The sequence below is a fragment of the Zeus faber genome, assembly GCF_960531495.2.
Source record: "Zeus faber genome assembly, chromosome: 3".
In the NCBI taxonomy this organism is placed as follows: Eukaryota; Metazoa; Chordata; class Actinopteri; order Zeiformes; family Zeidae; genus Zeus; species Zeus faber.
The window spans coordinates 7,484,866-7,499,186 of NC_137190.1; the positions used below are offsets into that span (position 1 = coordinate 7,484,866).

Below are 14,321 nucleotides of genomic sequence, written 5' to 3' on the forward strand. Positions count from 1 at the left end.
ATGGGGGCTGTAAAATCCCCGATGTAACTAAGATGGACTTAAAAGAGTTATTGACACCTTTCATGGCAACACTGCCAGCCGCCCTGCCGCCCAACTCTTCTTCGGAGGCCGCCAACCAAACGGCTCCCCCCTCGTCCGAGTCTCCCCCTCTCCCCCACTCGCAGTGGGCGTCGGTCTGCATCGTGCTGGTGGTGGCGGTCATAATCCTCGGTACCGTGGTGGGGAACGTGCTGGTGGTGATGGCGGTGTTCACCAGCCGAGCTCTCCGGGCGCCCCAGAACCTCTTCCTGGTGTCCCTGGCGTCCGCCGACATCCTGGTGGCGACGCTGGTGATCCCCTTCTCCTTGGCCAACGAGGTGAGGTCGCTCACGCGCCGACGTATTTGCCGTCGTGGTGACGTGGTACTTGGGAAAGCAGCGCGGCGTATGTCGCTTCACACTTGGCAGAAACATTCGCCCGTTTGTCCTCTCTTTCCTGCATCTGACTGTGTCTCCTGGTGATGAACTTCATGCTCTTTGTTCAGCGCTACATCCTCTGACCTGCACAGTGTCTTGCTGCTGGCTTTATTTGTCATATGCTTTGTTCTGTACAGTACCTCAGGGGAAAGGCTAATGATACAGGGCTTTGTGTTCTGCTGTTTGCATTTGAATTAAAAGATTGGGCCACGCAGTTTTCCCCGCTGACGCTCCCCGACTTGATCCTACTTCTGGTGCCGGTCGTTCATTGCGTGTCCGTTCTCCGGCTCCTGGTAGTAGGGCGTGTGTAATTCAATTCGGTGTTCAGCGCTGCATGTCTATTCCCTTTACCCGCCGATCCATTTCTTTTTCTCAGATTTATTGTCATTGCATCATAAAAGACCCGAAAATTGCATCTGCAATAATGGCGACGTTGAGCCCCGAGGTCTGATTCCTCACCTTGAGAGTCGTTGATTTAGAAACGAGAGCGTGAGGTGAACCACAGTTTAAATCATCTGTACGCTGGGCTACCGAGCAACAACGTTATTTACCTTCTGATGGGAGGCTGAAGGGATACGTGCAGAAGTAAGGCCTAAATTGGGGATGGACGCTGTACAACCACCTATAATAGATAAATAAGTAAGAAAGCCATTGAAGGGGTTCCCTCTACCCAAACCTCTGTAAAAGCGCAGTGGACGTTGTTTTTACTGAATAGGTTCGCCTAAAAATTTCAATCAGTGCCCGCCCACCTCCTAAATCCCAATTTTACCCCTGGATACGTGCAACCTGACATAGCACAAGGATTTGCATTATTTAAAACACAAACCCGGCTCCACAAAATGTCCTGTTTTCAGGGGCCTTTGGTGCCTAAACTAGTACTTAACATGACTGAACCTGTTTAACATGGCTTCATGTGTTTCCAGGTCATGGGTTACTGGTACTTTGGTCCCACCTGGTGCTCCTTCTACCTTGCCCTGGATGTTCTCTTCTGCACTTCCTCCATCGTTCATCTTTGTGCCATCAGCCTCGACCGCTACTGGTCCGTCACCAAGGCGGTCAGCTACAACCGAAAACGCACGCCAAAGCGGATTAAAGGCATGATCAGCGTGGTGTGGCTGATATCGATCGTTATCTCATCGCCGCCGCTCCTCATGTCGCACAAGGAGGAGGCCGAGCCGCACGGCCACCCAGGGGGACACACAAAGACCCACATGCAGGAGTGTCTGCTCAACAACCAGACCTGGTACATCCTCTCCTCCTGCCTGGTGTCGTTCTTCGTCCCGGGGGTCATCATGATACTTGTGTACTGTAAGATCTACCGCGTGGCCAAGCAGAGGGCCTCCACCGTGTTCGTGGCGAAGAATGTGATCGAGCGGCAGCCGTCCCATTCGGAGACGGTTTTCGAGGGGAGCGCCCGGAACTGCCCAGGCGCCGGCCCCAGCCCCGGCCCTGGCGGGCGCCGGTTCCAGCCGGGGAGCCCGTGCGCCGGCTACCAGCAGAGCTCCTCCATGGTCGACAGCGACAGCCACAGACGGAGGGAGCTGGACGATATCGAATTGGAGGAGATAAGCTGCAAATCCAAAGTTAAAACCTCCTCCTCTTCCTTCTCCGCCTCGCTCCACTTCCCCGGGAGGGCGGGGGCTATGGGAGCGGCAGAGGGGGGTGCGGTGATTAGAGGAACAGCGGACAGTCTGAAGCCCCCTTCCCTGGCTCCCCCATGTCCCTCGCTATCCTGGGTCTCCTCCGATCACTGCTCCCACCACCTCCTCCTCCCCTCCCCGCTGCCTCTCCGGAGCCGGCAGATGTCTCTGTCCAAAACCAAAGTGGCCCAAATGAGGGAGAAGCGCTTCACCTTCGTTTTGGCGGTGGTGATGGGGATTTTTGTGCTGTGCTGGTTTCCGTTTTTTTTCACCTACAGCCTCCACGCCGTTTGTCGAGAGAACTGCACAATTCCAGACACGCTCTTCAACCTGTTTTTTTGGATCGGCTACTGTAACAGCTGCTTGAATCCCATCATATACACTATATTCAATAGGGACTTCAGGAGGGCCTTCAAAAAGATTTTATTCCAGACTCACAAGTGCAAATAGGGTTTTAGGCATCGGTGTAATTGTGTGTGTCGTGTGTGTGTGTGTGTGCGCGCGCGTGTTGAGAATGTGATTAAAATGTGGATGGAGGGTGGCATAGGTTTTCCATTTCCACTTTGACTGAAAAACCGAAAAACACACAAATGTACTTACACTCAGACTCACGCTGCAGTGCATGTGGGTGCGCACAATTTTACTCTCAATTTTTCCACTGTGCTGTCATAAGGACATTAAAGGGCTTGTCACACACAGCCTGTGCAATGATAAATTATTGATAGAAATGATGATTAACTCATTCACTGATCGTTTTCTAATGTTGTGTGCACTTAGTTAAAGCCATGCCATTACAAAATAAACGTTAGCGCTACCGGAACAGGTGCTTTCACATCCACTTTCCATTTGTATGGTTGTTGTACACGGAATTATTCAACTTGAACTGACAATGTTTACAGAAAAATTGCTGTAAGATTAAAAGACGCCGTAATTCGGGAGGAGGCACGGGGTTCCTCCGGAAAGAGTTTATTGTCCAAAAACAAGTTGAAACAAACCAGGTTTCCCTGCACCCATGAAAACGCGTTTTATAGAAAGCTGCGTCGCCAAGGATCAATCACCCTCGGAGCTCGGCACATAAGTTTAAACACAAGAACCAAATGAATCGAAGATTAGAACGCGAACGCGGTTCACCGCGGTTCCCCACGACAGCGGCGTTCTGTTCCTGTTGACAGTGCGCTGCCGGGGGGCAAAGACATTAAAAATTCATCTGCAGCGAGCAGATGGGATGAGCCGCTGTGAACGGAACGAGCGGGGACGCGGGGGGGTGGGGACGCGGGGGACGGCGAGGAGAATAGAGGGAGTGCAACCAACCCCCTAAACTCTGAATAAATACAATCACCTCCAGATCCATTTTGAGGACGGGTTGATTATTCTCTGAAGCCCGGGACAAAATCGGCCAGAGGCCCATTTGCGTGGCTTCCCTCCAGCATCGTGGGGGGGTTTAGCGCCGGCCCGGCCTCCCCGGCTTAACGCGCCTTTAGAAAGTGGCCGAGCTGGACCGCGGCCGAGTAAGCTGCTTTTTCTCTTGGCCAGATTTACAATAGAATCCTTATTAGAAACGTTTCGGGTTGGTTTTTTTTCGCCTCGTTATAGAAAAAAACGTACTGTACTTTCCTCCGTCGTACTCCCCCTATAAATATTTTGGCCTTTTGTCCGTCCGCGCACGGGCAGCGCTTTTTGGTCGCCGGTCGTTGGAGCCAGAGGAGCGTCACCGCCTCCCCGGGAGCCAAAAGTGTTTGTCATCCAGCGAGCACAGTCATTAGCTGCGTGGGTGACGACAATGGGCACGTCGGTTCAAGCGCAAACACGGGATTATTTTTAGTCCGGCGTTGGTATTCCCGATAAAACTTTTTCCGTCGCGGCGGCGGATTGGGATGAATTCTGGGGGGGGTTCATCTCTCTCCGACCGACCGGAAGTCACAGGGGAGGAGGGTGTGTCGACAAATTGCGAACGTGAAAATGACCAGACGCATCGGTATGGTGTTCGCTTTTCCAGCGAGCTTTGATTACCGCCCTGTTTACAGCGTTTGAAAAGGCCTCTCCACGCGCCCCCCAGACAAAGCCTTGTTCTCTGTGTCTCTGAATCTCTCTTCCTGAGACAATAGGCCGATAACTGTGAAATAAAACACAACAAAAACAACTCATCAGCCGCCGAGTAGAGGGAAAACAAATTGCTGTTGATGTCTGGGCTTAGAAAACACATGAAAGGTTAAATAAGAACGATTTTTTTTTTTTTTTTCAACGCGGCATACCCAGCTGGCCCTGCATTTAAATGACAAAAATGGTGAAAATTCGTCCTTCTGACTACAATGCGGCGGGTCCTAGCCAGGGACATGTTTTTGCGAAATGGTGAATCAATTGGCGACCGTGTGACTTGCGGCTTGTCTCACCCCGTTACTGTGACTTTATGAGCTGCCATGTAAAGAGCGTCAGGGTTAGAAGAAATAACAACTCGAATAGCACGCTATGCATCCATATTGGCCTTGCAGTATTTAGGATGAAATCAATCAGAACAGCTTATCAATATTTAATGACTTTATCTCTTACATTATGATTAAACGTGTTAGTCGGTGAGTAGAGGGATCTCCGGTCAATCAACAGAGCGTGCTTGAGGGTGGCCATATAAAACCCTTTAAAATTCAATTCAACTGTTTGGAATCTAAATTTGATTTATCCCTTGATCCCTTCCATTTTTGATTATCAAAAGCTAAACGTAAATTGAAAAGATTTCTTCTCACGTGCAAATATTTCATAGAAATGACAGAAAACGACATTATGGAAAGAATCTGGGAGCAGGAGGATGGCCGGCGGCCGGGCCGGAGGTAGCGGGACGATCCTCAGACATCGTCCTCGGAGTCCCCCCCCCCCCGTGGCGTGGATCCCCGCCAGATTACGCGCCGAAACAGACGACACGGCACTGGAATGCACCTCTGGACCCATAGCCAAAAGGGTAAATAACCAAGGAGTAGTGCTCTAATTATTCATCTCTGGGATACGGCGGCTTTTCTCTCTCCTATGCTGGACGTATTTGAAATTCAAGATGGTAATCTGTACGTGACCCCCTTTTTTCACTGATCTGCACAGGGACGTGTTTTAAAACCGAGGATCTTTAAACAAACCCTCCCCGGCTCAGGGCTCTGTGATGAGGGGGCCGCGTTAGAGACGGGGGGAAAAAATGACATCTGACTGCCGGGTCCTGGCAGTGGCTAAAAGTCAGCTTCAAGTTTGTACAGGAGGAAAGGCTTAAAGAGGAAGGTCTTATTTTAGCGCTCTGCAAACATGGAAGTATTTAATGGGAGGACTCCTCTTGGGAGGGTTCCAGCGGGCCACTCATACGGTCTCGCCAGGGACTGTTTCCATAATAGAACCGGGGTGTAAAGCAGTGAAATCTGTCGTCGGTTTCACCGCCGTCCCCGCTGCTCCGAGCGAATTCTGGTCCCTCCAGCCGGTGCGGCGGTTTCCTCGCTGCCAGACCTCTCCTGAGCGGACCGCTCGGCCGCAGCTCTCAAAATGAAAGCCGATCTTTTATTCTCAAATCCAGTCGTGACGCGCGCCGTCGGTGGGATGACAAAGCCCCTCCAGGAGGTTTCCGCGAGGTCTGGCCCCTCACGTCGACCCGGTGGCGGTCGGGGAACAAATGGCGACGTGGCGTTAAGAATTAGGAGTTTTTCCCGACAAAGACTGAACAAAGTTCCAAACAACAGCGTCCCCCCGTCCCTCAGTCGGTGCGGCGTGCAACGTGCCACATTGTTTTATTTCAGCCTATGGGGTCGCTCGAGGGGGGGGGGGATAAAATCCTCAACTTATTTTTATTACCAACTTAATAAATCCACACGAATGAATCGCAAAACTCCACCTTCCCCGGTCGTTGTGTTGACACACTCGCATGAAATGACGTTTCATTCACGAACGCCGATGGACACGTGTGTGACTCATCGAGGGAAATAATGGGAATACTTTTTAACGCGGAAAAAATTGTCATCACTTTGAATCCAGAGCTTGTCGACACATGAGCTAGAGTCACGTTTACGGTAGTAATGTAAAAGAAATCCATATTTTGCAGGTACACAGTCCCGCTTGGTTTCAGCCGTACCGACGAGTGGATAGGAGCGATGCAGAGGGCTCTCCGGGCTCTGCAGGCTGCGTCCCCTGCATCAGGAACATTCACTGTCGGGCGACAAGTGGCTGCGTTTCAGTTTTATGCAAATTACCCTTTCAGAAAGCACAACCACGGCACGTCGGGATTATTATTATTATATATATATTTTTTTACAATAAAAAAATATGTAACCTTACTGAAACCAGGCATTCTCCATAAATTTATATTGTCAATTTGAAACTACAACTTGACCCCCCCCCCCTTTTTCTTTTTGTCTGCCTTGCCTCTGTCGTCGTTTCTTTGTTTTGTTTTTCTCAGGAAGCACAACAACCATTCACAGAATGCACTGATGCAAAATACATTAGTGAACAGATAAGTGATGAGTTAACACCGATATGAATGCACGGATCACAAAGTTCCACCTTACAAACTGAGCGAGTTATATCATATTTCATTCTGAGTCGCCCATTACACGGCTGTTAATACATAGTTCATGAAAAACGGAGGAACAGAGACGATGGAAATCTGATGTTGTGAATTACTTCGACCCCCCCCGGGTCGATGGAGGAAAGAATCATCACGGTGGATTGTCGTTTTTTTTTCTTTGTCTTTTTTTTTTGCGTTAATGGACTTGACCTCTATGTCAGTATACTGCTTTGAATTAAACATGAAAGCGTGTTTATTTCTCTGAGGCGCTGCCATTTCAGATAAGTACACCTGTAAGAAAAACCACAATTTCTTTACATTTACCTATAATATTGCAGAATCATTTACCGAAGTATAGTTTTACTCTGCGATTCACTCCGCATGGTGTCGCGTATGTCCAAAACCTCTCCCCAAAGCTGAATTGGACTTAGGCCTCCGGGTATTTTCACGGTTGTCCTCTCCGGCCTCTCACATCCCACTAGAGGGAAGAAAAAAAATCATTTATTTTCTGTGTTTGTGCGCATTTAAGTGCCTTGCATTGTAAGGAGAGAGACAGACAGAGGCTCCCGTGACTGCAATTCAAAGGCTTTTTTTTTTTCTTATTCATGATGTAATATTTCTTTGAATGTTTGTCTGTGTGTGTGTGTGTGTGTTGGGGGGGGGCGCAGGATTGAATGTCACTTTCATTTCTTTGGTCTCTTTCCAGCCTCCGGGGGGAAACATTGCCGGGCATCTCATTCGTGGAGTCAGAAAAAAACACGCTCGGAACGGCATCAGACGCATCCCCCCCCCCCCGCTGTCCACGCAACCCGAAAATAAATCGGGATCCGGACGGCGGTGAGGAGGTGTGATGTGGATCTGATGAGATGTGATGAGATGTGATGAGATGAGATATAAAGGAGCCTTGAGAAGTGCAGGGTGATACATCTGTCTCAGGTCTGGCAGGAAAATACAGTCAAAACACACTTGAAGTGATTGATGACATGCTGTGGGTTTTTTTTTTCTAATTTGGGACGCCAGACAACACCTGTCATAACAGAGAACAATGAAGTGGGCTCTTAGTTGATTGAAAAGCTTTTGCTTGTGATCAGTAGAAATAGCTGTTTCTACATATTTTTCGGTCGGGAGCAGATCGTGCTGATCTGACCTGTCTGTTTTTTTTTCCCGTTTTGACCGAGGTGGAGAAATGTCCAAATATCATAACACCGGGCTCCAAAGCGGCAATCGTCCTTCAGCGGTGGGTTTAGTCCAAAGAGTCGCTTGGACCGCATCTCCGTGGGCGTCTCGGGTGACCGCTTATGATCGCGTCTCACCTCCCCGCCCTTTATGCAAACAAACACGTACATCACTTCCGACTGCAAAGACCGAAATGCCATGACCTTGGCGCACGGGAAAAATCAAAACCATACTGACCTAAATTTTGTTGCCGTGCGTTTGTACGCAGCGCCGGGTGCAGGCTGAACACGTTTATTTCATTTTCTGATTGTGGTGTGGGGATGGTGTGGTGAGCAGCCACACCTGACCTGGTTCCAGGTGATTGGGTCAGGGTGGCTGCATACCTGGTGCTAGTTGGTTGGTCTAACGAGCAACAGGTTAAAACCCCCATCCCCACACTCACTCAGGAGAGAAGAGCCCTGTCATGACATGTTCAATCTGCTCCTGGGCTAATTCCAATGAGCCCACTCTCTACACTAAACTCGTGTTAACAACCCCTGTCGTCTGTGTCTCTATGACGGAGGGCCCTGAAAACGTGGCGTGTGGTTGTGAAACTGCCACACTGATTTTCTTACTTTTATTCAAAATTCAAAGCGCAACTTTTTTGAATTGGCAAGTTTTTCTCCTCTCGACACGGTGCACCGGTTTTCCTGTGTGTTTTTTTTTAATTTAAGATGTATTTCTTTTTTTGTTTGTTTTCTACTTGTATGAAACAAACCTTTGAAACACAGCTGAGTTAAGGGAGTGTTCCTTTCCGCCTCGGATCGGGATAGTGGAGAGGGAGTGATCTCAGGTCCTCTGTGCGTCCCTGCTTCTCTGAACAAAGACAAAGACAAACAGTGTGTGATTTTATTTCATAGTTATTTTCGTTCACTTCCTACCTGTATGGAACATAACATTTTAAACACAACTGAGTTAAGGGATTGTCCCCGTTCTGCCTCGGATCGGGACTCTGGAGAGGTAGCGGTCTTAGGTCCTCTTAGGTTCCCCATGTCTCCGAGCAAACAAATAAAACACAATGTGTGGGTGTGTTTTTATTTGAGATTTATTTTCGTTAGTTTCCTACTTGTATGAAACAAAATTTCAGTTTGTTTCCTGTGTACTCCATCCATGGGAATCCATTTTGCCTGTTGTTGTGGCTTCTTCTTCTTCTTCTTGTTTCGCACTTTAATATGACGGCGTTGGCGCGCGGTGACGTTACAATGAAGAATGTGCCCAGACCACCTCCCCATGTGGTCTGGGCGATCGGATCGCAATGCGGTATGGGTGCATTCACGCCTGTACTCAGAGCGGCCCACTTGTGATCGGAACACCCAAGACGCACGTGAATGTCAGGTGAAACAGGGTGTCAATGTCCTGGTTCTGCCTGCGCTGCATCCACCCGTGGGCAAAGACCTTTGTTCAAACTCATCACTCCCTCCACTCCATATTTATAATGCTTCCAATCTAGGTCATAACTTCCTCAAACCATGCACGAGGAGTGGGGAGAATTGGAGCCCAGATACCAAAACTTATGCCAAGTTATGTGTATAATAAAAACACCTTAATAACCGCATGAATCATCTGGCATAGGGACTGGTGTTATTAGCTATGAATCAAAATTCAATGTTTCATCATTAGCCCGAGCCGAGAGACGCACCCCCTTGTATTTGATGGCAGATTTTGTCAGGTCCTGAAGATTTTCTCCGGGAAAAATGATCAAGAAATGCTGGAGTTCGGCACCTTGCCCTGCTGTTTATTCTTGTCTTCCCCCACGCCTGTGCCTCCCTCCTTCCCTTCATTTTTCCTCGCATTTCGTGGCCTTTTCCGTCGCCCTGCTTCTGCCCTTCCTGCTTTTCGCCCCGCGTGCTGCTCTTCAGAATCCCGCCCGCTACTCAAACAGTAAAAAAATAAATGTAATAAAAAATCAAATATCTTGGGAAATTTCCAATTTCCCCTCACGTTTGCCGATATTTGCCTGACATTTACGCGTTCTCGTCCGATGTCATTTACCGTTCTGAGCCGAGCCGACCCGGCAGCCCCTTGTGGCGCTGCAGAACAAAGTGTTTATGTTGCAGATCGTTAAAACAGTCGTCGTCCCAGTTTCCACTCTAAATTCCACTCTGCGGGTGTGGGGTGGAGTGGAGGCACTCTGCCTCCTCCACACCAAATGGGATAAGAGTGGAGCCGAATTACACTTTCTCACTGACGCCTTGAGGTGAGCGGCGCACGGAGGCTCCTGACTCCTGAGTTTTATATGTGGAAATATAGGGAACGCAACCAAGCGATGTCTTATTCATATTTCAATATTTATTTATTTATTTATTTGCTTTGACCGTGTTAGGCTTGTTTCTCAATCTCTGCATATTTAAATAAATCGATGTTTAGATAGGTGGGCGTTTCTAAACGCTCTCTGTAACCTCTCTCTCTCTCACACATGCATACACACACACACACACACACACACACACACACACGCACACACACACACGCTTGTGGCAGCAGTGGTTGCTGTGGAGACATAATAATGAGCCAATGAAACAAAGTGATAATGAATCGTGTTTTCTGCGTATTTCTGGATGAAGGGGAAACCTTATCAAAAGAGGCCTCTCGGGAGATATTCTAATGAGACGGAGGATCTCACCATGCCTTCTTCTCTTCCCTCCTTATTTCCATTTGCTCCCGTCAGGCCCGACCACAGAAATGGCTGGGGCCCTGAGAAGGTCCAGCGTTTCGTTTTTTTTCCTGCTGTTTTTATTTAATTTACTGTTTTTATTATTTTTATCCTGAGATCGCGCCGATGCGGAGACGCTCTGATACGGAGCGGAGATCAAATGGGCCTTCCCCAAATGTCTCCAGGAGCCCTAGAAATTCACCCTTTTCAACCTCCCATCTTTCATTACCTTTCATTTTGCCATGTCCCCCTCTTTTTTTACTCTTGAGTATATATTTTTTTTCTTTTCAATCTTTCTCGCCTCTGCAATTTCTTCACTCCCTTCTCTGCCTCCCCCTCGTCGGCCTTTCTCGCTCTGTCTCTCTCTCTCTCTCTCTCTCTCTCTCTCTCTCTCTCTCTGCCCCCATCTCTTACGCCTCTAGATCTTATTTCCAGATACATTTCATGTCCTGTGCAATCACTTGCTGAGCCATCAGGATGGAGGCTCCAAATTTTCCCCCAAAACTAATTTTTGCGTTTATTTCCCCGTCAAACACACCATCGCAGGCAGCAAATTCTTATCAGAGTAACTGCAGCTTAAGTTGATGAGGCAGCCCAAATTCGTTAGTATGGCACTTGGTGTTTTGACGTTTAGCTTTTGCTGGTAATTATTTTATTTGTAGTAATATTACTTGTATATTACTTGTATGTATTTATTCACAGTTCACAGCAGTTCAGTTTTTTGTTACTTTTAATGGAATATTATCCTAGTTACTGTAAATTGTTTTAGTTGGATTGTAGTGTTAAAACTAAAATGATGGAGCTGTGTTTTATCACAAAGGTGCCGATATTATTTCACAAACGTGTTTTGTATTTATGTATTTATTTATTCACTTGTTTATTTATTCATTTATTTATTTATTCATTTTATTTATTCCTTTCAAGAAACCAGAGTCACAGGGAGGGAGGGAAACTCCACCCACAGATAAGGGTTAAAGAGGGCGACAGAGGTAACCATGAGGATCTGCCCAAGCGGGGTTTTTTTTTTTTTTATTCAGGCAAGATAACAGGGAGATAAAAGAGAGCACACCGCATATAAGACCTCGCCCCCGCCAGGTGCAGGTGCGCTGCCGCAGGAAGGAGGCAGCGCTGGGTCCGACGCTTGACGGCGCCCCCTCGTCTGTCACATACCCCCACCGCCCGGACGCCCCAACAACCATTCGCGGCCCCCGCCTATGAACCACCTTGTAGTTAAAGGGCTGGAGAGCTAGATACCACCGGGTGATACGTGCGTTGGTATCCTTCATGCGGGGGAGCCACTGCAGCGGGGCGTGGTGCGAACAGAGGGTGAAAGGGCGGACCCAGGAGGTTATACCGGAGAGGAGCTGACGGCCCACTTGACCTCCACGCTGCTACACCTCGACTCTCCTTCTGACAGCATACAGCTGAGCTACAGCACCGGCCGGTCAGCGCTCTCCACCTGTTGGGATAACACCGCCCCCAGCCCTCTGACCGACGCGTCGGGCTGCAGGCGGAAAGGGGGAGAAGGAGTGAGGAGTAAACAGCACTGGCCCCGCTGCAGAGAGCTGCTTTTACGTTCCAAAACGCCTGTTGGCACCTCTCTGTCCACTGGACCGGATCTGGCACACCTTTTGGATTTAAATCAGACAAAGAGCTGGTCAACTGAGAAAAGCCGGCTCCAAACCTCCTACAGTAACCTGCCAGCCCTACCTCCTCTTTTGTCTTGGGCCTCGGACGGTTCGCGACCCAGGCCGCGTACCTCCCGCCTGCACACTTCTTAGGGTTGGCTGTGAGCCCGGCCTGCCTCGGGAACCAGAGCACTGCGGCCACATACGGCATGCGCTGCTACCAGGTGTCACTATGGATAATTATGTTGTCCAAGTAGGGAGCGGCGTACGCAAAGTACAGCCGCAGGACCCGGTCCATCAGTCTCTGAAAGGTGGTGGGGGCCCCGAAAAACTTGTCACGGAAAGCACGGAAATTGGTGTCTAGCGGAGTCGAGAAAGACTATTTTTCCTTAGACCCCGGAGAAATGGAAATTTGCCAGTAGCCCTTGGTTTAAATCCAGTGTCATAAAAAATTGAGCCGTACCTAACCAGTCAAGAAGTTAGTCGACCCCAGGCATCGGATACACATCAAATTTCGCCACCTCATTCCCCTTTCTGTAGTCTACACAGAATCGGGCTTACCTACCAGCACAATGGGACTGCACCAGTCACATGTAGACTCCTCTATCACCACCATTTCCAGCTTGGCCTTCAATTCTGCCTGCACGGTTTTGCTTCTTTATGTTAGGCAGGCGGTTCGGCCGGGAGCGCACTTTCAGCCCCAAAGTCGTCTTCACATGGTGGTGGATGAGAGACGTGTGGCCTGGCAGGGGGGAGAACACACCCGAAAACTGCCGTTGTAACGTGGCCACATTCGCGCTCCGGCTGGGAGAGAGATGGTTACTAGAAAGGGCCGGGTTGGGATCGGCCAGTTTTGGAACCTTCGGCCCAGCTCATTGGCCTGGATTACAGCCACATTCTTTCTCCCGGTCCAGGACGTACTGCACATCATTCTTACTGGTGCTAGGCCCTTCCTCCTCACTGAGAGAGAGCACACCACATATAAGACCTCACCTCCTGCAGGTGCCCGTGGCGGCGATCGGCCCGGTCCGGTGCAGGTGCGCTGCCGTGGGAAGGAGCAACTGCTTGACCATGCCCCCTTGTCAGTCATGGGAGTCTTTCACTCAGCATGGAATGCAAACAGGAGAAGCATTGACCTGGGAAGTCTGGGAATTAAAGCTCCCTGCCTGCCAGGATGGGGCTCTGTATCTCACCTCACCTCACCTCACCTCACCTCACCTCACCTCACCTCACCTCACCTCACCTCACCTCACCTCACCTCACCTGACCTCACCTCACCTCACCTCACCTCACCTCACCTCACCTCACCTCACCTCACCTCACCTCACCTCACCTCACCTCACCTCACCTCACCTCACCTCACCTCACCTCACCTCACCTCACCTCACCTCACCTCACCTCACCTCACCTCACCTCACCTCACCTCACCTCACCTCAGCTCACCCCACCTCACCTCAGCTCACCCCACCTCACCTCACCTCACCTCACCTCACTCTGCTTTGAAAACAGAAACAGTGCAAGATGAAGAAAAGCTCTCTGGTTTTCTTCATCAGAAATCAGGTCAATGGAGAATGCCCTTGAATATTAAAATCTGGCAGGGGACATGCAATGTCTTTAAGCCAGTCTTTGCTGTTGAGATGTTCAGGGGTTAAGACCGACAATTCGCAGCACCTGAATCTGTTGCCTAGGAAACACATATTTCATACAAGTTGCATTTACAGTTTACAGCTATCACCAGATAACTCTCAGAATAATCAGGAATAAAATGACAATAATTGGGGCGTTCATATTTTGCAGGTAGTTAAAATGTTAAAAGCAGATTGCTTGCAAATCTCTGTATTCCTTGATTACAGAGGATAATAATTTCATTTTATTAAATTAAACTACATAATATCTTCTCTTTTTTATCCTTTTTTTTCCCAAATCATTTTTAGACTATTGTGTTGCATGTTTTTGAAGCTGTATTTACTGACCACCATAGTAAATACATTGAGCAGGAATGGAGACTTATTGCATAAAATGTATAGAACTTTCCCTGCCTGTCCTTAATAATTAATGTGTAAATGAACAGTGTGTTCTGTTGTTGTTGCTCCAAGCTAGATCACGCTTTGCCAACAAGATTAACAAGAGCTTTTTCATTCCAAGAAACATTCCAAGACAATTTTATAGTAGCAGCATAGATATAAAAGGAAACACACCTATATA

General features: G+C 48.7%; 1 protein-coding gene across 1 annotated transcript; it reads left to right on the forward strand.

Annotated features, from left to right (window-relative positions):
* On the forward strand, window positions 1-2,791 carry LOC307228228 (alpha-2Db adrenergic receptor-like). The gene is made up of 2 exons (XM_079997835.1): window positions 1-356; window positions 1,379-2,791. Exons 1-2 carry the CDS (start codon window positions 33-35, stop codon window positions 2,543-2,545), a joined length of 1,491 nt encoding a protein of 496 aa, XP_079853961.1. The 5' UTR covers window positions 1-32; the 3' UTR covers window positions 2,546-2,791.
* The last annotated feature ends 11,530 nt before the right edge of the window (window positions 2,792-14,321 follow it).